The sequence below is a fragment of the Strigops habroptila genome, chromosome 5 (assembly GCF_004027225.2).
Source record: "Strigops habroptila isolate Jane chromosome 5, bStrHab1.2.pri, whole genome shotgun sequence".
NCBI lineage: Eukaryota > Metazoa > Chordata > Aves > Psittaciformes > Psittacidae > Strigops > Strigops habroptila.
In genome coordinates, this window is record NC_044281.2 from 16365031 (window position 1) to 16387991 (window position 22961).

General features: G+C 38.6%; 1 protein-coding gene across 1 annotated transcript in view; it reads left to right on the forward strand.

Annotated features, from left to right (window-relative positions):
* Window positions 1-22961, forward strand: part of ZNF385B (zinc finger protein 385B) — a 179624-nt gene that overhangs the window by 12796 nt on the left and 143867 nt on the right. The window contains exon 2 of the mRNA XM_030488397.1: window positions 20591-20893. Coding sequence (XP_030344257.1) covers window positions 20593-20893 — 301 coding nt within the window. The 5' untranslated portion in view covers window positions 20591-20592. The remainder of the gene's footprint in view (window positions 1-20590; window positions 20894-22961) is intronic.

Sequence of the window (22961 nt, forward strand, 5' to 3'; positions counted from 1 at the left end):
AGGCTGTTTTATAATATGTAATAGGGATCTTGCTCAAAGTACAAGGTACATCAAAAGAGCCATTTTGAGAGTGGAGTAAGGAGCATACTCGCCAGTCACTGAATAATCTTGGAAGCACTTGCTGACAGAATGGCAAATTTCATACTGCAATCCCCTTCATGCCCTATGCCATGCTATATAAGATGATCTGCCTCATTCATCTGGATGGAGGCTTTTTAAAGGTTTGTGTCAGGCTTGTTTCTCAGTTGTAAAACAGAATTTTGGCAATGGTGGTGGTTCCTGATTCTCTCAGTGCTTGCTCACGGCTACAAGGTGGGCTGAGGTCACCTAAGGAGAGCAGCTCTGCATGTGAATGGGGATACCATAAGAAAATGGACTTTCTCTTACTAGTTTAGGTCATCAACTAGGAAAGAGTTTTAGTCACTACAAAATATAAGCACCTGTGCTGAGGTATTGTGAGTAAACATGTTTAGATTTGCATAAGGTAACAGCTATACGGTGCTATTAAGATCATCCAGCATGTTAATTTTTCTTTGGCAATGTTTTATACTAATCTGAGTAGGCTCATCTTGGCTTAATTTGGGATATGATCAGTTTTATTTTACAAGATGATATGTTTTGTAGGGAGTTGCAATTTTAATTACACTTTTTTCTAGGTAAGAAATATATGTTGGTGAATATAATAGGGTAACTGATAATATCTTTATGTACAAAGGTGTTTGCATACTTGCTCTTATGATGAGGTTATTAGTGAACTACTCAATTGTCCTTGTTCTCAACTCTGACACTTTGAGGTACAGATACATTGATGTACCTCTCTCAAACCATGCAAATATATTTGCACGTTTAAGTCCCTCCTTTGCTAGGGACATTGTCGCATGCTCACTGATCCACCTGTGCAGAAGCATTTGTGAGATCAGAGCCCAAGCATATTACTGCTACATATGATTAGATGTTAGGCTTGCACTGTAGTGCAATTTCTTCCAAGTGTCACCTAACATTAACTGAAGAACAGGAATGGTTAAGGATGCTTAAACTGCTGAATCTTTGGAAAACCATTCTGAAGAGGTGGTCTTTTAAAACTGAGAGCTGGGGACTGTGAGCCATTACCATATGTTAACTCCTTTCTGAACAAGGAGTTTTAAAATTATCCTCCTTGCTTAGTCTACTTTTAGAGAATAAACATTTTTTCCTTTGAAATAATTTGATCAAAAAGTAATATCTAAGTATTAGTATTTGCTGGTGATTTCATATATCTGAGTGGTGGCGTTTGCTGATAAATCTTTCTTCTTTGTCTATGTAAGAAATTTGGAATAACCATCTAAAAGACAGGCTCAGTATGATCAAATATTTCCGAACTTGAATGAAATATTCTATTAAAACGGCAAACAGTGGATGCTGTACTGGCACTGTTTAGGCTTGCTGTGTTCTAGGAACCTTAGGATTAGTGTTTATCTGTCCCATAAAGGACACAAATCATTTAGATTAGGAGTAATCTGATTGTATGGAAGTACAAATTATAGCACAAAGGCCATTCAAGTGGGTTAAGTGACCAGGGTTGGTAAACACCATATGACTGCTGATTGGTCGATGAAAGAGTATTAACTGAAAGATAATGATGGATTTTAATCCAAATCTCTAAAGCACAACAGCTGTAGTTCCCAAACGAGTTCACTCACAGAGTTTTAGGACACTGATTTATTTATTCCCAGGTATTTCTTTTGCACAAGAATTAATTTGAAATTAATTGAATTCCTGTGTAAAATATAGCTGTTCCTTACAACTTTTATTAGATTTCTATTCTTCTTTCAGTAAGTAAGTCCACTATGATTTTTATGCATATGGGAGAAACTAGTGCTGTTTATTCCAGTGTTCTGCAATGTGCCAGGGTAAATTGGTAGTGTGATTTGGTTTAAGAAAATCAGCTGATGTTCTTCCTTGTTCATGTCTTTCATCAACATACTATGAAGTCTAGTTAAGTATTAAAAAATCCTCTGGTATTCCATATGAACTTGTTTCCAGAATGCTTTCTGATGTTAATGCCTAAGAATAGCAAGTAAATGTGTAACACTGATGATAAATTATTGAATCTGTCTAGTGTGTTTTATTTCGGAGGGTCTATATGTAATTTAAAAATGGAAATTGCATCACATAATCAATTTATGATACCTTGAGAGTGAAAAGTGGCAGCTCTTTAGGAGTACAATGTAACATTGTTTAGAGTGTGAAATGAAAAATTTAGGCAGGCTGTATTCATTAATGACTTCAGTGTTGAGGCTATACTACTATACTTTTTTTTTTTTTTTTTTTTTTTTAAGTGATTGTTGCAATGATAACTTTGGTTGCAAAGTTTCAGGTTCTCTTAAATTCTCCTCCCAAAATTGTGCTTACCCTGAAATGTGTGTGTTCATTAAAGGAATCAGATGAGTGACTGCAGAAGGAAAGTAATTTAACTTTGTGGTTCCCTGGTCCAGCTGTCTATTTGGGAAGGTCAACGAGAGAACAGATAAAGTTGGCCTAAATTATTGTTTATGGTCCAAGCAATCAGACACAGGAAGAAGAGTTAAGGTTATTTTAAATGATACTGGTTTATCTTACCTGTCTTTGTGTCTAAAAAATGTGCATGATTAAACCAGTCCTCTATTGTTGTTCAGGATTTATTCAGATAATCTAGATAAGATACGCTGTCATGCCAGGACCAGGCATTAGGTCAGCCTGTGTACTGTACTTGCAGATTGTTTTGTGAGCAAAAATGGAGTCCTTAGTACCTAAGTCATGTTTTGTCCTCTTGATATAGACACACCTAATGCTATAGCAAGTGTAAGTAGGTATGAATCTTGTTCTTTGGATTTACAGTATAATTCAAAATGCAGTTACAAAAACTTTAGCTTGTACAGAAATTATTGGTGAATACCTTTGCAGAACTGGGAGGACATTGTTCAGTGCATGTTGAAAGGAGACCTTGAATGCAGTTATGTTACAGCAGTCTGAAGTGCCTTTAGAAAATCATGACAAAAAACCTTGTGACCTACCTCTACTTGGTTTTGGAGCCTGTGCAGTCTCTTATGTGTTTTCTTATAAATGCCATAGATACTGCTTAGTTATTGATGCAAGAATGCAAGAATTTTCTGCCTGAAAAGCTGGTTAAACCAGACTTCCAGTAAATGGTAACTGTGCTGCAGGTGCTATCTTGAGAGTTAAAACTATTTGAGTATTGGCTGGTGCATTTGGGTAACAGTCTGTATTACTACTGCTTCATGGAAAGGGCAAAGCAAGAGAATCTGACAAGGTGCCCATATATGATTTTTATATGAATGTGTGTATAGGCTTGTCCCAGCGGTAGCAATGGAATATAATGGTGTCACATGTCATGGTTGCACAAGGAGTTGTGCAAGAACTTTGGTCTGACCAAATTTAGGATAGAAAACGGGACACAATAAAGTAACCTGTAAAATCTTGTTCCTTGTGTTGACAGACTAAATGTCTTAAAGTTTTTGACATTTTGAATGTGGCTAAACCCTAGGTGATTAGCTGTATGAATTTTTTAGTCATTGGAATTTATGAAGCTGGACAAACCCAAACGTGGACATGAAATTGCTCCCTTTCTTTGTACACTCCAGTTACCTCTGGGAATTTTTGCACTGTGAGGAATGTAAGGCTGGGCACAGCTACAAGTTGGGTGTTGAAGAGATTCAGAGCAGCCCTGCGGAGAAGGACTTGGGGTGTTGGTTGATGAGAAGCTTAACATGAGCCGACAGTGTGCACTTGCAGCCCAGAAAGCCAACCGTATCCTGGGCTGCATCAAAAGAAGCGTGACCTTCAAAGGTCAAAGGAGGTGATCCTGCCCCTCTACTCTGCTCTTGTGAGACCTCACTTGGAGTACTGCGTACAGTTCTGGTGTCCTCAACATAAAAAGCACATGGAGCTGTTGGAGCAAGTCCAGAGGAGGGCCACGAGGAGGATAAGGGGGCTTGAGCACCTCCCGTATGAAGACAGGCTGAGAAAGTTGGGGCTGTTCAGCCTGGAGAAGAGAAGGCTGCGTGGAGACCTCATAGTAGCCTTCCAGTATCTGAAGGGGGCCTATAAGGATGCTGGGGAGAGACTCTTCCTTAGGGACTGTAGTGGTAGGACAAGGGGTAATGGGTTCAAACTTCAACAGGGGAAGTTTAGATTAGATACAAGGAAGAAGTTCTTTACAGTGAGGGTGGTGAGGCACTGGAATGGGTTGCCCAGGGAAGTTGTGAATGCTCCATCCCTGGCGGTGTTCAAGGCCAGGTTGGACAGAGCCTTGGGCGACATGGTTTAGTGTGAGGTGTCCCTGCCCATGGCAGGGGGGTTGGAACTAGATGATCTTAAGGTCCTTTCCAACCCTAACTGTTCTATAATTCTAAATATGCATTGAGAAGGTCAAGAAGATGCAAATGGTGACTGTCCCATGACTTTCTTCTGAGAATTTGTCATGATCCAGTGTGAGCCTTGAATATCTTTAAGAGGTCAAGAGCTCCAGGCTGATCAATACCAGGATATAGTTGTACTGTGGCTGAAGGATCTGCTGTAGCATCTGTAGTTGCACTAATTATAGAGTTAGCACTTAAGCTGCTTCTTCCTCCCAATTGCCTACTTTTTAGGTTGGTTTGGGCTTTCTGTTTATTTTTGAGAAGAGAATTTTCATGTATCAAAGGGCAAGAGCAGGGATTAGGATATAGTCCTATTTCCTGAAAAGTATTCATCATCTCTAGCACATCTACAGCGACCACCTGCACCACGCCCCAGTTCAAAACATGAGCAGGATTGAGGAGACTTTCGGAGTATCAGCGTAGCTCACAAAGGGTCTCTGAATTAAAGACCTTGTTGATTAAAAGTGTTCCAAAACCATAACTGCTACGTCACTTAACTTCTCAGTGTCAATTTTGATTCCTGCTCTAAATTTGGGGGAAAGTCTTTAAATGTAAACACAAACAAAAAACCTTTGAAAGTTGCTTCTGTAAAATTTAGAGTTCTTAAGCTTTCAATTTTTAAATTTGCAATATTTGCTTGACAGTGCTGAAACAGATGCTTATGATGCTATTTAATGACTATGCAATTTCTGAAAATAACATTTTTACAAAATTTATTATTTTCTAGAAAAAACTCTGGCTACAAAACAGGATTTTCCAAGGGGAACTAGAAAATCTAATTGGAGAAATTGCAACTGTATATTTGGGTATTTCTTCTGGAAACCAAGTCCTTAATATACATTCCTTGCCAAGGATATTTCATGGGATCTCTGAACTCTAGTTGCTTTGTTTTGTTGTTTTCTGTGGCACATGACAGCCTGTTTCTGCTGACAGTTGAACTGGGCTTTCTTTGTTCATCTCTTAGCTAAGGACTGATAAATATCTGAAAACAATTAAGTGGTATTTAATTGACAGTTTGGGTTACTGATTAAATTGGGCATTTAGTATAAGCTGAATGAATTACAATATCTGAGAACTCTGATACTTGCCAGATATTTAACTGCTATACCTAATGAAACATGATTAAACAAATAAAAAAATATTTGAATATTGCTTGTAAGTATTTTGTTAAATGAAGTAGTCAGTAGTTAAATGAAGATGCCTGACCTTCCTGCTTTTTAGGGATAAGGGAGCATTAATGTTGAAATTGCAAAACTGATGCGTTCCCATCTGCAGTTCAGGGAACTGGTTTGATTACTGCTTGTGATGACTCCAGACCCAGATAGATTGCAGAGAAGGGTTCTGGTCAGGGAAAAGGAGTTTTTTTTTAATGGGGTTACTTCCTTAGTCTTGAAAAATAAAGAATCATAGAATCATAGCATAGTAAGGGTTGGAAAGGACCTTAAGATCATCTAGTTCCAACCCCCCTGCCATGGGCTGGGACACCTTGCCCTAAACCACGTGATTCAAGGTTCTGTCCAACCTGGCCTTGAACACCGCCAGGGATGGAGCATTCACAACTTCCTTGGGCAACCCATTCCAGTGCCTCACCGCCCTCACAGTAAAGAACTTCTTCCTTATATCTAGTCTAAACTTCCCCTGTTTAAGTTTGAACCCATTGCCCCTTGTCCTACCACTACAGTCCCTAAGGAAGAGTCCCTCCCCAGCATCCTTATAGACCCCCTTCAGATACTGGAAGGCTGCTATGAGGTCTCCACGCAGCCTTCTCTTCTCCAGGCTGAACAGCCCTAACTCTCTCAGCCTGTCTTCATACGGGAGGTGCTCCAGCCCTCTTATCATCCTCGTGGCCCTCCTCTGGACTCGCTCCAACAAAAGAAAGGGGAGGTTGTGGGAACACGGGGAAGAGGAAACACCTGCCACCTCATGCACTTACAGACTGCACACACCAGGGAAAGAGAAACATTAAACCAACAGTCAGTGTTGGCTCAGAACAAATGGCTGGAGATCACCCTGGAAAATCTCATATAGCCAAATACATATCTGATTGTCAGAGCTTTGTCCTGGCTGAAGTACATGAGGCTGGACTTAAAGGTCTTTCTTTTAAGTCTTGTGTTTCTTACACTGGTAAAACACAGCAGCAGTACTGGACTTGATCAAGTGGATGGCTGAGAGAACATCAGCGTTTCTACCTAGCTGCCACAAATATTGTCAGCTCTGAACATTAAAAAGTCTTGTCAGGTCTTAGAAGAAAATTGAAATCAGTTTCTTTTCAATTCCCTTCTAGTTTTTGAGCCTTTAGGGTTCATGTTTTCAGTCATCTCTTTGAGGATTAGAAGGATATTTAAAAAGCTAGAATCCCTAGGGATTTTTATGACTGCATGAGCCAGGCTGAAGAAAAATGCCTAGTAATGCAGAATATAATTCTGAGAGCTAGCAGTCCTGAACTGGTGAGTGAAATGTTGGAAGGGAAAGAGACATCAGATGGATAAACTACTTTTTCTTAAGTGAACCTTTCCAAATGTTTCATGTTTCAAAATGTCGTGTTTGTGATGTCAGCACAGGAAGCATATTTAATCCACTGGATTTTTTTAAGGCAGTAGGTGTGTTTGAAATTGTGTTCAATTATCAGATATTCAGCAAAGTGTAAGTTGAGAACACGTCAACCAGGTAAGCTAGTGTGAGAGAGCAAGGTCTTCATTAATCAGCAGATCTATTAAAGGAATTATCACAAGGATGTTTTGCATTATGAAGTCAACTGCCTACACATTGCAAAAAGAATACTTTTTATTTCTTAATAAAATGTTTAGGAAGTTGAAGCCCCACCAAATGTCTCCAAGGAATGTGACAGCTCAGGCAAGGGAAAGAGATCTACTAAAATAAGGTATAAAAGTCAGCTTTACTGCAATCTTCAAGTTGTAAAGGGCTTTGAAAAGTGAATGACTGGAGAGAAATATCTCCTGAGAGTAAAATGGGCTTCTGACAGATGACTTCAGCTGTAAATGCTAAAGTAAAAGCTTCTTGCTATGCACCTCAGCATTTTCAAGTGCAAAACATACTCTGCTCACACTCCCATCTTTCTGGAGGTTATATTTATTCACAGGAGATTAACAACAAATTTTCAGTGTGACTGCGTTCATCAGGAGTTTATCCCTTTGCAAAATGCCGTTTTTACTTCTTATGGGAGCAGTATGCATGAATTTCTGTGAAGACTTCAGAGTCATAGTTGTAAAATAAAAGGTGAAAAAACCTTTCTATCTCTAAGGAGATGCCAGAATTGTATTCTGTGCAGGATGGCAGTGTAAGACTAAATGTGACCTGTATAATTTTATTTGTCGAATCTTTTTGTGTTAAATAACTTTCTTATGGTATTGAGTTTTAACTAAATTTATGTTTACATGGATATTTATTAAAGCCATGTGTTCTGCAGATAGCTGCAATAGATTGGTATTTATGGTTGCTGCAGTAGAGGAAGCAGTCTGGGTTGTTTTAAAGCAACTGACAGTTGTACTAACAGTCATATAAACAGGAGTAAGGAAGCTTTTTGTTGAGGAGTATGGAAAAGTGCTGCCTTGTTGCTCCTCCTTGCCTCTGGTTGCTTATGTGGGGGAGAGGAATGACAAATCCTTTTCTTTGCATGTTCTTTTCCAGATTTTCTTTCTTTAGATGACCCCTACTTTTTCTTAGGAGCTAAGCTGTTGTTTGGAAGCGACTGGTGTACTCTGTTCATCTGCCCTGCCCCTGCCCCACATGGTATGAATGCTGGAGGAGGTGATGCGCTCATGCTAGCTGAAAGCATCTTCCTTCAACACCCGCTGCCAAGCTTCCAGGAGCATCTCTGCTGATTCAGCTGTGTTGGTGTGGGCTGTAGAACCTGGGGGTCTTACAATGTTGGGCCCCCACAGAGACCTTTGCAACCCCTGTCTCTCATTACTGTGCAGTACAGACCTTCATGACATCTCTCCTTTGTGTTCTGTTTTTCTGATGTTAATGATTTAAAGGAAATTTGGACGTGTTTTGAAGTTCCACTTCTTAAGGGGTGAGCTTAAGCATCACTTCTTTTTCATCTGTGCAGATGATGTAACCGATACACTTGTTCCTCAGTAAAAGGTTTTCATGTACCTGGTGATTTAGAAATGTTTGGAACAATGCACCGGTGGATGCGTATTTCTATTTTCTCTGCTTGCTTTAGATCTTCATCAATGTACCAAAAGAGATTTAATTGGATGATTTAAGAAGAATGCGTAGCATTATTTTATGTAGCTTGAGTGCTTAATGGCCCCAGTCTGGGTAAATTGCTGTATTCTCTGTTAACCATCTATAAATGGATATGACAGATGAAGTGAGTAAGAGCTTATGCTGTTTGTGCAGCAGGCAGAAGATGTCACGCTAGTTCTGCTTTTTAATGGCCTTTTCATTCCTGTATATGTATGACAGCACATGAGCAAGGGGGATAAGAATCCATGGAGATATGGGGGTAGAAAAAAGTTGGGGCTGGGCAAGAAATCATAAGACGGAGAACACCTGTCAAAATGACAGCAGTAGAGAGATGCAAGGAGAGGAGGCAGAAAAAACATCCCGTCAGCAAGAAAGACAATTTCTAAAATTTCTCTAGGCCAAAGAAATCTGTAAATTCTGCAGAATTTCATCTTGCTTCTTGGTCTCAGCTTGTGGGCTGTATGTGCCTTTTGCCACTGATGACAGTGAGAATCCTCTGCTGCTCTTCGGGTGTTAGAGGTGGGCCCAGCAACACAGTGTAACTTGTTCTTGATTAACTGCACATCTGTTACAGTGCAACTGACCCTTCTTTTATTGGGTATTTAGAGAGCTATAGCCTCCTGACCTGTCTGATCTAAAATAAACTTAAACTAACCTAGTAAGTCTCAAAAAGTCTTATAAAATTGACAGCAGATGGCACATGCTTTTTGTTTAGCCCTGCATATACTATCTTGGTGGGTGGTAACTGCCTTAGGACAAAATCAGCATCCCACCAGTCACCATCTGGGATGGCAGATGATATGTGGGACTGTCATGAATAAGCATTCTGATGTTTGTAAATGTCCGAAGGAAGACGCTGCTTGTTAGCGCAGCAGTTGGTATGCAGTCAACACTGTGAGAAGCTCACTTTATGCACTAATCAGTGAAAGCTGAAGCCTTGGGTCCACTGGTCTAATATGGGTGGGTGTAAGGTGATTCTTCCACAGTTTGTTCAGTTTGATGGTGAAATTTAATGGCCCTTATTTTGGCACACCTTTTAATCTTCATTGGTGCTTTTGTACAAAAAAATCATTCTTCTGTTTCTTAGGTGCTGTGGCAGAGGTAAATTTAGAAGCCTGAGATCATACCTGATGCTGATAATGAGCACAAATGCATGCTATAAAGTATGCCCTTGCTTTGACAGTGTAGACTGATTTGATGGGTGAAGGAAGGGGACGATTTGGACACAAAGGTGTAAAATGACTTGCAAAAGAACACCCATAGTTTTGTTCCAGATGCAGGAGCGGAATTGGACATCTTCTGGTCCACCTTTACACCCATTTTACCTTCTCCCAGGTGGGGGATACACAGACAGAAGTGTGAACCATGAGAATACCCACAGGCCACTTCCCTCATCCTCTCTGTCCCTGGCTCGGTGCACTACACCTGTCTTCCAGACATAAACACATTGAGAAATACTATTTAGACCAGTTTTGGTTGGAGGGGTTGCTTGTCATTGTTACATAAGTATGATATATGAATAGTATACTGATTTTATACAAATGAATAATGAAAGGGAAGAGAACCAAATGTTACCGCACACAAATTCTTAAGCATGGCCTGTCAGCTTACTCTTAAAATGTAAAGGTTAGAGTTATGTCCAAAAGTTCATCAAACCCAAATCAGATTAATGCGATCGTATGGTTGCACTGGCTGGAATGAAATGAAGAGTGTTTGTCTGTTAATTTCTATAAGCAAATGCACTTGCTCTAGCAGGCTTGTAATTGAGTAAAGAGCAATGTGGGTTATCTTCAGCATGGAAGCGCATGCATGTGCTATTTTTGGATCAGGGTGTGAAATAGCAGCAAAAGGCTGCCTCATTTTTTATGAATGGAAGTGTGTGATTTAATGTGGAACATAGGTATTCAGATTTTGAAGGCAGCAGTTGCTTAAAGCCTGAGGTGACTGGCAACTTGAGTTTAAGAGAGGTCTGTACAAGTTGGTGCATGGGCAGGAGGAATTAGGGAGTGGCAGTACCTTTGGCTCCGCCAGAGGCCTCTCCAAGTTCAGTGTCAGCACAAAATATGCTTAGCCGTGGTTCCCTTAAAAAAGGAAAATGATAAGTGAAGGATTATGTTCAAGGCAATGCTAACTTTAACCTGGTCTGTTCCTGAAGGTGACTTCAAACTAGGTGATCCATTTGCCTGTTCTTATGGTCTGTCACTACAAGTTGGATAATTCTCTTATAACTTAAAAATCTTAAGTTGTTAATAAGACAAAATATATGCTATGTACCCTTACCTTTGATCTATAAGGGAACATTGTTTTAATTATTTTTCAATTCCCAAAGAGAGTCAATAGTTTGCATGGACATTGACAGTCTCTTATGGATGACTAATCTGGGACCATTTTTTAGGAACACTGCTAGTATTAGGATTTAGGATTGATGTTCATTGCTGCTGATCATGCTTGCAGTTTTGAGCAGGATTTTCTCTTCTTTGTACTCTCAGTGCTATCAAGCAAGCTGATGTGTCTCAATCTTGCACTGTTTCTGAATGTAGCTTGTTCATTGTTCATGCCCAGCTACTATTCACACAGTCCTCGAAGTTCTTGCTCTTGTGTCTAGAGCTCTTTTACAGCGTTACCAGGCTTTAGCCTGAATTAATGATTTCCAGCATATCTTATATTTGGCTCCTAGCATTGTCAGACTTAGGCTATATGAACAAGACAGCTGTCTAATATGCCTGGCTTTCTATTGTGGCTTCCTTTTATGCTCAGGTGAGCTCTCTATTTTTAAGAAAGGTAGGAAATGATTTTTGCTTCCTGAGATCAAAGCTTTATTTACTCCTCAAATGTGATTATGCTCGAGCAAGATAAAGGAACAGCCAGGTACAAACACCCTGTGGGAATCTCCCATTATGTCAGTGGGTTTTGATCTTTATTCATGCAAATTCATGCCTAAAACTTTTTTTTATAATTAAAACAGATGATTCACTAGAAATACCTTACACCCTGTATCGGTTCTCTAACTAGTTAAAAACCATTTGCTTTGCAGTGGGTATTGCTAGCTTATGTTTTAAAAGATGATTCTAAAACATATAGAAATATTTTTTTTCTTAAAAAAAAACCTAATTTTTTTTTTTTTGGTGGTCTTTTTATTGCTGAATGCAGGTTCAAACTATATTCTCTACATCATTTTCCTTTTATAAGTTTGTTGTCAGCTCTTCCAAGCTGTAAAATCTGGTCGAGATGCATCTAATTCATGTTTTGTTTTATTCAATGTAGTTTTTTTTTTTTTTCCCCTGTGGAGGAATACAAGAGGAGTCCTTTGGTTTAAAAGAATACTTGGATATAGTACTTTGAAAGATGCAAGTAAAAAAACTGATCTAGCAACTTTGCAGAAGTCTGGAGATTTAGGAAATAGTCTTAGAAAATTATCTTAGAGACAATATGATTCAATTTATTTATTAATTTAGTAATTGATGAGACAGTTCCCTGGTCTCAAGGAAGCAGATTGTGAAAATGGGCAAAATTTGGATTACACTTAAGAAAACTTGCTTTGTTCATTACTACTTGTAATAATAAAGCTTAATTAATTAATTCAATTAGGTACTTAATAAAGCTTTTGAAAATTTTGATCTAATTTTTGAGGGGTTACTATTAAAATGACTTGTACTTTTCACATGTTTAACCTTTTAAAAGCATCCCACCTCTTTCTTTAATTATTGGTTGTTTTTGCTGGCTGCTTGTCATTTTGACACATGACATATTTTAGTCCTGGCTTTGTCCAACAAAGAACTCATTCAAGTCTGTCTATATTTTTGTGTGGTTTTCCTCCTCCCTAGATGTTGCTTTATAAATACGGAATACTTGGGGTTTAGGTCTTTGCAGAAAGCTAGGGTTCCTGGATGAAATCAGATGTAAATATAACCCAATACTGACAATCAGTGATGTTTGGTATGTCATGGACTCTTTTTTATTTGAGGACACTAAAGACTGGACTATGTGGGACCTAATTGAATAACACATGAGGGGTGGCAGTGTGGTTATTGGACATGTATGGATTTATTCAACAGACTTGATGGAGAAAGCTAAGGGAGCCGAGTAGCAATTTTCCTGGTAGGTCTGTTCTCTCTGATAGATTTAGGCATACGGCAGGAAAGGATAAAAGCCTAAGATGACATATAGAGCCATGTGATGGACACTTTGGGTATCTAGATTTTCTTCTACAGTAAAGTACGAGTACTTAAAGTAGAGTGTAAGTTAACTGAAGGTAAATAATGGCTTCATGGCAGGTTCCTGAATAGAAGGCCCCAACTTGTCCAATGGTTTATGAAGCAAAATCGTATTACAATAATCATAGAATCATAGAATAGTAAGGGTTGGAAAGGACCTTAAGATCATCTAGTTCCAACCCCCCTGCCATGGGCAGGGACACCTTGCCCTAAACCACGTGGTCCAAGGCTCTGTCCAACCTGGCCTTGAACACCGCCAGGGATGGAGCATCCACAACCTCCCTGGGCAACCCATTCCAGTGCCTCACCACCCTCACAGTAAAGAACTTCTTCCTTATATCTAATCTAAACTTCCCCTGTTTAAGTTTGAACCCATTGCCCCTTGTCCTACCACTACAGTCCCTAAGGAAGAGTCCTTCCCCAGCATGCTTATAGACCCCCTTCAGATATTGGAAGGCTACTATGAGGTCTCCACGCAGCCTTCTCTTCTCCAGGCTGAACAGCCCCAACTCTCTCAGCCTGTCTTCATATGGGAGGTGCTCCAGCCCTCTTATCATCCTCGTGGCCCTCCTCTGGACTCGCTCCAACAGCTCCATGTCCTTTTTATGTTGAGGACACCAGAACTGTACGCAGTACTCCAATGAGGCCTCACAAGAGCAGAGTAGAGGGGCAGGATCACCTCCTTTGACCTTTGAAGGTCACGCTTCTTTTGATGCAGCCCAGGATGCGGTTGGCTTTCTGGGCTGCAAGCACACACTGCTGGCTCATGTTAAGCTTTTTGTCAACCAACACCCCCAAGTCCTTTTCTGCAGGGCTGCTCTGAATCTCTTCTCCGCCCAGCCTGTAGCAGTGCCTGGGATTGCCCCAACCCAGGTGTAGGACCTTACACTTGGCTTGGTTAAACTTCATAAGGTTGGCATTGGTTCCTCTTGAAGCATAAGCCAAAGTAGCTGTCTGGTCTCCAAACTTGATTAATGTTCTTGGCAGCAGTCAGATATGTTCTGTCAGGTGAGGATATATCTCTTTGGCAAATAAATTGATGTGTAAATCTCTTCTTCTTAATGTTAAAAATGTCAGAAGTTTGTAAGTATAGGAGCTAAAGAGGAAAGGATCAACCTTATAATTAGAGCTAGCGACATACAAGGGGCATATGCAACTGCAGTCTGTGATAATCTAAATTGAGAGTGATAGTATTTATTCCAGTTTAGCTGAGCTCACAAAATAGTACAGTAAGCCTAATTTTAGGTTTCCTTACCAGGGACATTTTCAAGGCTGGTAGAACAAAGCAAAATACTAGCTACTTGAATGTTCTGAGTCTTCTGAATTACCTTGTACTGAACAGCTAATGTTTGTGGTGTGAAACAACCATCTGTTTTTGTAGTTTAAAGGGAATCTTGTTCAAATGTTAAATACTCTAAAATGTGTTAGTGAAGAGGCTGTCAGCCATTTGTCATACTACACCATTCAAAACTTTTCAAGCAAACCAACTTCCTCTTCTGTGCATTGATAAACCAGTATGAAAATACGGGCAAAAAATTACTTAACCCAGTTTGGTCAGTGTGCCATGATTATTATTTATCTGTCACAAGGAATAAAAATGTATTTATTTTTCAGAACCATCCAGTTTTTACTGTAACTTTTAATTAAAACATTCTATGTGCTTTGTGAGCAGAGATGAAAGAAATAATGAAGAGTTGATCAGATGTGTATGGATGGGTAATAAAAAGTTTGACAGGTGGAAACATTGCAAGATATGATGCCTCCTTGAGGAATTTCAGAATAAGGTGAATTTGAAACATGGCAGTTTTCTGTTTTGATTTGTACTGAAAGAAAGAGGAACACATCTTCTGAAAGAGAACTGGTCCCTTAAACATATGGGGGATTTTTCAAGGTTGGCTTCAAAATAGTCTCTAGTGCTTTTAACACTGTAGGATACTGTGCACAAGGCACTATGCATATGCTGTTCACCACAGTATCCCAATAGTACTTGTTGCCCAGATGGTGCAAACCATATGCCTCTTGATAGTTTATCTATGTTTAGGAAATACTATTTAAAAATATAAGAAAGGTCATAAGACTTCTCAAAAGCAGCTCTTACGAGTTTCTTCTTAATACTGCACTGGATGTGTTCAAGCTGGTTTTTTCTCTCTCTCTCTCTTTTTTTTTTTTTTTTCCCCGTCTTTCTTTTTGTGTGGGAATGTTTTGTGGCAGAGATGTGGAACTATGGAATCATACTTGCCCCAGTGCAAGACTGCAGCTCTGAAGGCGTGCATGCAGACTTCACTGGTCCATCTGCATAGTTTTTCTCCATAGGAGGTGCTTAAGAGGTGTACAGAACAAGGCTTAGTCTTTGGTCTCTCTTTTTCTTCTCGTTGCCTCCCCCTCCCCACCCCTGTCTGAATGAACCTTTTTGGAAACCTAACTACATAGAAAGCCAGTTAAATTTTATATTTGTTCCTGTGTCTTCCATAATTCATTTGACAATTTCCAAAGGCTAAAGGAGAAAATTCTCTTTGCCCATATGTCAGTTGTTAAAATACATTTTCTGTTTTGCTTACCTGGCACACATCCACAGAGGGACAGCAGTCTAATTACATTTCCAGCATAGTGGTTCTTTGAAGTTTCAACTAATTAGGAATGGGCATTGCAAAAGTTTAGACCAGCACTCAGGAAAAGAATGCTTCATGTAACCATCACTAATTCATTAGGATAACTAAAGCTTATTTCCTTTGAGTAAAGATTTGCACATTGTCACCTACAGCAGTGTAATATATAATACTTCTTTGTAGCTCCTCTGAAAGCACAACTCTGGTTAAAAGTAAATTAGCTAAATTGAAAGGCTAATTGCCTTGAGCTTCAAGTACAAAGGATGTCCATGCTTAGATTTTTTTGCCAGCTGCAAGAGGCTGAGAAGATGTGGCTCCAGAAATCCTAACAGGGTATCTCATGACATGTAAGAATTTTAATGTGGTGTCATAAATCACTAATTTATTCTTGCTCTCGTATTGCTTGCAGAATCTGTGCAGATAGATCAGTTCTGTGTACTTGGGAGGAAATGTGAAGCGGGGACAACTTGTTTAGTCTGGTAACAGCCTAAGTCAAATACTTGAAAATACCTCTCATACTTGCGTTGCTTCCTCCTTTTTATCAAAGTAAAAATGAGTATATCTGGTTTGAATTAGAACTTCCTTTTGCAAGAGAAAGCAGCAGACTTTAAAGTACCTTTGAAAGACGAATATGACATACAGTCCCTTTACAGACTTAGATTTTTTCTGGATCATTCAGCTGGATGTTTTCTAACATACTCGGATGCTCCTCATTGTTTCACCTTTTTTTTTTCTCGTTTTCGTGTTCTCACCTTTCAGTTTTTAATTGGTTCTAGTCCTCTAAGTCATTGAGTAAATACAACTACAGTGGTATAGCACTACCTTTGTAATGTGTGTGTCCATTGTGAATCACACTCCAGTGTGATTCACAGAATCATGTTCTTTTTGTATGGTACATTTTAATTAGTGGATATTGTTACGTATCAGCTGCTGCTGAGACTCAGCTTGTACTGTTCTGTATCCAGGTTACACAAACGTGGGAGCTCACAGGATTGATCTATTGTATTTTCCCTATATGATAATTTCCATCCTTTCTCCCTTTTAATGAACTCATATCCTTGATTTTATTCTTGTCTACTTCTGAATACTTCACAATCCCATCTATTATAACTATTACTCTAAATGATTTTTTTGATTACGCAGAATATAATGATCATGTAACTTCTCATTATTCTCAGTTCACTGACTGCAGTCTCAAGTAGCTGCTTCTGTTACATGATAATGCTATTGAGCTATGTGTAAACCTGAGGAACAAAATGGCCCCATTTCATATCTGACTCCCAGTGAGTGAGAATAAGTACCATCCAGAACTCTTCAAAATCTGTCTGCAGTGAAAAGCTCTTTTTAAAGGATAAAGAAAGACACTTGCCAGATTCTTGCTTGCATAAATTTGAGTGACTAGGAAATTTATAGAATAGGAAGATTGCTTAAGTTTTTTGGTTAGTGAGCTTTCTTGTTTGGTTGGGTTTTTTTAAATTAGAATTTAATGTGTATGTACAAGTGTCTTTCATAAAAGTAGAAGGCTATCTGAATACTTTACAGAGAAAGGTTATTTCTTACAAAATAAATTGCATTCATGGTGAGATTCTTAACACTGCCTCAGTGAAGAATTGTACTTGTTCTGTATATGCTAGAGCCAGGACATTTCAGCAGAGACTTTTAAAAGTGTGTTTTTCCAACCCCAACTTTAAAGAAGACAGGAAGGAGACACAGTTTTAAAGACAAATGGGACCTTTCATGTAATAACCTTTCTATTTTTTGAACAGATACATACACCACAAGAACTGATGATAAAAGCTGTATTGCTATGTGAAAGATGTGCGTACTGTAAAATCTCAGTGGGTGCTTGCCACCAACATTTTCTTCTGAAACACTTCAAAAGGAACTGGACAAGACTGTTGGAACATATAATTTTCTACACTACATGTTCAGGTCTCTCAAATCCTGGGAAGATGAGGGCTGGGATTTCTGTGTAGGGACAGGCAGACTTCTGAGGGCTAGTGGGGTTTGGTCTCTGGCTGCATGTACATGTCCTTTCCAGGCTGGACTGGTCAGAGAGAATGCTCCTGCAAACCCTCCTAAAGCCAAGGTTTAGGATGCTCAATGTAGGTATTTTTTCAGATGTGCTTTGCATCTGCTGTTCCCATCAGTTGTTGGGAGGTCAGTGCTGCTTATAATCAGGTCACCTTTCAATTTAGATGCAGAGCTTTAGGCAATCAGGGTTATTTTGAAATCGCAGCTTGTGTTTTTTTGATTTGTAAATTAGTAGCAAGAGATTGATTTAAAGACTCCTTTGTCCTGTGTTATGCAAAGGAAGATGGTACTTTGTAGTCAGAGTGGGTTTAAAACTATTTTGTTTTTTAAAAAAAAGGTGAAAGTTGGACAATGGTTTCTTTTTCTTTGTCTGAACGTTAATTTTCTTTCTAGACTGGCAGCTGGGATGCCTTAGGGTGTAGGTGTGGAGTTTGAGTCCTTGCTGTGCTCACTTGTTCTTTCTGGGTGTGTCCATATTGAAAACATTTTTGTTCCTGTCAGCTGTATACTTTTGAGGCAAGTGTTCTGATTTTCCCCACTTGGTTCATATTTCAGCAGTCTCAGACTTAACCAGCTGAAAGGCTTTGTTCCCTTGGATGAAAGTAAACCAAAGCATGCAGTCCAGGAGCATATGTGTCTCATGCTGCAGTGTTAATGGGCTAATGCAGTACCAGGCTGGTGTTTTCCAAAACAACCCTCCTTTGAAAGGTTCTGGTGCTGTTACAGGTACTCAGCAGCAGCAGCTCTTGGCTCCATCAGTCTGCCTTCTGGTCTGCAGCTTTCTAATGCAGCTGTTTGCCACTTTTAAATGTATCCAAATCAACTGAGTTTGACTAAGATCTTATGGATTATTGAAATAATTACTGAATTATATTTAGAATTATTATTTGCTTTCTGCAGTCAAATTTGAGATTTCTGACAAGTCAGGATTTTTAAACTGTTATGTATGTATTATTAAATAATTATAGCATCTAAACCAATGTAATATAAAAATAAATGCTTCTGTTTCAAAACATTTACTTCAGGGAATAAAAACTACAACAGTGCTGTTGAAATAAAAATACAGAGAAAACAAAGGGAGTAGGGGAAGTTATTTATGGTTTAAAAAAATACACTGAAAAGTAACAAATACCAAAGCTCTAAGCAGATTAAATTTTCAGATGAAAATGTCATCTAAGCTCAGCTGAGTCAAGGATCTTGGTTGCTTGCCTTGAAATATGATACTTAGGCTTAAATGATTTAGTGTGGCAGTGTCTAGCCTAGGTTTTCAGGATCCAATAGTATTTTGGTTTTAAAAGCAAATAGGTTCCTGTAGCCTACAATTACTTTTAATAATGATTTTTCATTTAAGTAATTGATGTGATGTCTATCTTAATGAATGTATTGTTCATATTTTTTATTTGATGACAGGACTTTCAGTTATATGAAACAAATATATGACTAAGTCTGTGTACTGTTTATTTATCATACTTGATTGGTGAATCATGGTGGAGGAGGAAGCTGTACAAAACTAAAATTTTAAGATGGGCTAGAGTTAGGAATGTGATGAAATACGCCATCCCATCATATAAATAACATTCACATACTTGTGGCAAAGAACCAAACAAGCTTTTTCCTGGTAATATACTTGTCTGGATAGCAAGAAGAGTATTTTAGTATTGCTTATGAATACTACACAGTTTTGGGAAGGATTGCTACGACTGCTGTAGTGTTTCATTTTCTGTGTGTGTGTGGACATGTGGTGTCTCATTCCTCCCACTTAGCAGGGCGGTAGGTGTGCACAAAGATCCGTGCTAGTCTGGTTCCTGGGCTGAAAACAGGACCTTGCATTTGAAACCTCTTTGCTTCTGAAAACTGAATATATATATGTATGTAATTTCATATATACATATAAATATATATGCGTGTGTGTATATATATGTGTGTGTATATATATACACGTGCTCTTGCCTGGAAAGAGGTGCTCTTCTGCACAGCTCCCTCAGCCACCCTTTGGTAGATTAAGAGTATTTGGGTGGTGTGAGAAAAGAATAAAGTGTAAACAGCAAGTTGTTCAGCCAAGAAAGCAGAAGTCTGTTCTATGGGAGTTTCCCAAGACCTTTCTCCCCATTACAAAGAGAATGTCAGGGATACAGAGGATCCGAGGCCAGCTACACTCCCACTGAAAAAGAGATACTGGCAGCCTATGAAGGGGTCTGAGCTGCTTCAGAAGTGATTGGCACTGAAGCACAGCTCCTCCTGCCACCCCGGTTGCCTGTGCTCGGCTGGATGTTCAAAGGCAGGGTCTCCTCTACAAATTCCGCCCCCTTCCCACCCATTTCTTCTTCTACTTCTGAAGCATACCTTATATGAAATACACGCCTGCACACCTCCACCCATATATATAAACTGTTCTTTGTGGAGCTTGGTTCATTTATTGTGATGAGGGTTTGATTCTGTAGGCACAAATGCGTGTTTCAGGCTCTTGGACTGTTTTTCAGGAACTGTCACTTACTGTGATTTGTGTAGTTCCCATAAGACTAACGTCTAGCTGGCATTTTCTCTCTATAGTAGTTTTAATTGTGAAGGTGTTGACAGATTACAATAGACAACGTCTTAATGCTTGTATGGAGAATGAAGGTTTGGGTGTATGTAAAAGTGGAAAGTATTCATAAGTATCACTTGAACAGTGCAGTCTTCCAGTGTTTCAGTAACATCTCTTGTTGGCATCCTTTTTGTTGAATAATTTGAGGCAGTGGGTACAGCTATGGGCATTGGAAAGTAAAAAACTCTGGAACCAGTGCTTAGTGATGCAGAGGAAATGTTTCTGAAAATAATTTTAAAAATCTGCTAGAGATGCAGTAATAAATCTGCTTTAAAATAGCTTACAGAAAAAAATGACTTGTTGCGAGTTGTCGTTGTGCACAGACTGTAATATATTGCCAACTTATTATATCTGAGCTCTGTGGTGTGTCACAAATGCATGTATTTCTCCACTAAGTGACGCCTCCACAATTTGGAACCTTATTTGTTGGAACTAGTCTTTGGTTCATGTTGTGTAACATTTAAAAAAAAGAAAATTCTGATTTAATAGTAAGCATTACTAGTCAGCTCCTAGTAACAATTTTTGCTGTTTGCTTTGTAGGTATGAAGCGTCCATTAAGTCCTGACCACGTCTTTCAAGATGGGATTATGAATCAACCAGGTATTCTACGGGGCTTTGAAGAAAAAGGACTGAGGAATGACAGACAGGACTATCAATTAAGCAAAGAAAAAAAGAAGATACTATTTTCCTTCTGTGAAGTGTGCAATATACAGCTGAACTCGGCAGCACAAGCTCAAGTTCATTACAATGGGAAGTCGCACCTGAAAAGAGTGAAGCAGCTAAATAATGGAAAACTCCCTACAAGTACAGCTCCTGGCACTTTGTTTGCAAGTACAAGCACAGGTACATTATTAGTATGAGATGTTGGATTTTGGTCAAGAAATCTGAGGAAGCTTTTAAGCTCTACCTTCTCCACCTAACATAACCAGTAAACTTAATATAGATTAATAATACTAGTATTTATAATATTTTGCCATGTTCGGAATTACTGGTTATTTCTTCCCCTGTGAAGTCAACTTGTATTGAGGCAATATTGCATTAATGCGTGATTAATGGCTGTGTTGGGCCTTGTGTAGTTGAGATATGGTCTATTTCAAAGTAGCTGTTGTGGCTTCAGAGTCATGTATTTTGTCGTCTGCTTTTATTCCCAAAACAAAATTCTAGAAGGATGCTATGTGCATAGAAGAAACTTTTAGAACAAATGTGGTGGTGGGAAGAGGAGTAGAGGTAGAATTTATAGGCCTGGTCCTTTCCTTGGTTCTGCTTTCAGTGATCTGGTTTTTAATTACTCTTATTCAAGTAAGAAGTAATTTGAAATAATACTTTCTACTTACTGGACAAAACAAAGGTCCCAGATGCTTGGGTAAAATGCATTTAACATGCATAATGTAAAGGTGCAAAGCATAAAATGTGCCCTTTTTCTTTTTTTTTTTTTTTTTTTTTTTTTGAAATTTCATTATTAGGCTCAGCTCATAGCTATTCTGAAAAAAAGTAGTCTTCCCTTACTTCTCTATGCATATAAGAAAGTGAGCACATCATAAAAATGATTCAGTATTGTATGGTTGGTAAAGGTAAGGATGTTGTGGCTCTCCTTGCCTTTTTTAAGGGGTACCAGTATGCCATATGTTCTCTTGCTTTGATGTTCATGGTTTAAAGATTTTGCTGCAGGATTACCCTTTTTCTGTGATGTTCCAACAGCACTGAAGAAAATTTATAGAGCATTTTAAGGCTGCTTTTCTTACTGATAGTTGAAATAAATACTTTCTCGCATCTATTTATTTTGTTAAAGAAAATTCAGGGTTTTTTGACATTCCGTAGAATCAAAAAGGGCCAAAGTTGATCTTGGAAAGTATTCTTTATTCTTTATGTCATAAGCAAGTATATAACAAGTTATCATTTCTAGTTCTGAGATATATAAAATGCTGCAGGTTTAAGGAATTACTGTCTAGCAGAAGCCAAAGTTGCTGTTTATTAACACTTGGTATTGATGAAGTAACAGATCTCAGATCTTCATGAAAAAGGTTTTGGTGGTTTTTTTGGTGGGGTTTTTTTGGTGGTTTTTTTTTGTTTGTTTGTTTTTTTGTTTTTTTGGGTTTTTTGGGTTTTTTGTTTTGTTTTTTGTTGTTATTTTTATTAGCTACATGAAGGGACTTGCTTTGGGGTTGTTTTTGGTTTTGTATAGAAACAGTCAAACTGCATTAAAAGGTTTAGCTTTTTCAGATTGTGATTCTTAATGAATATGTCTTTTTTTTTGAAGTCTGTGGTATTGTTTTGTTTGGTTTAGAACCAAGTAGCATAAGGTTATCACTGGGGTAAGGCCTGTGGTCCAAAAGATTAAATTCCTGTTGAATAACACCTAAAATTACTTAATTGTGTGCATTCTTAAAATAACTTAATATCTATGAGACGTCCTAGTTTATAGACCATTTAATATACTGCTTAAGAGCCCCTACAAGAATAGGACTTACTGAAATGTAGTTCTCAAAGAACACTTTCAAAAAATAAGTAGAAATTAATTTTCCTATAAATTGACATTATCCAGGCTCAGTTTTAATCCATGTCCTCTGGAGTGTCATTACCTCTCGTAATGGGAGTCTGACTTTCCCATTTCTTTGGCTAATGTTGTAAACAAAATTAATTGTGCAGATGGTAAGAGAACAGCCCCAGTGAACAGACTTTATTCCATGTGCGAAGGAAGCAAATAGCTGCTCTCATACTTCATTGTTATAACTGCATACCCTTCTATCGTACTCAGTGGTGAACAGTGCAGCACACAACACAAACTTTTGCAGAAAGCTTCCTGAGATCTCTGGTTGGAGTTTTCCTCTGTCTTCATAAGATGAATGTGAAATTAGTAATATTCTTATCGGAAAAAAGTCATGTAAGATACACATGACTCTAGATTTTTGTT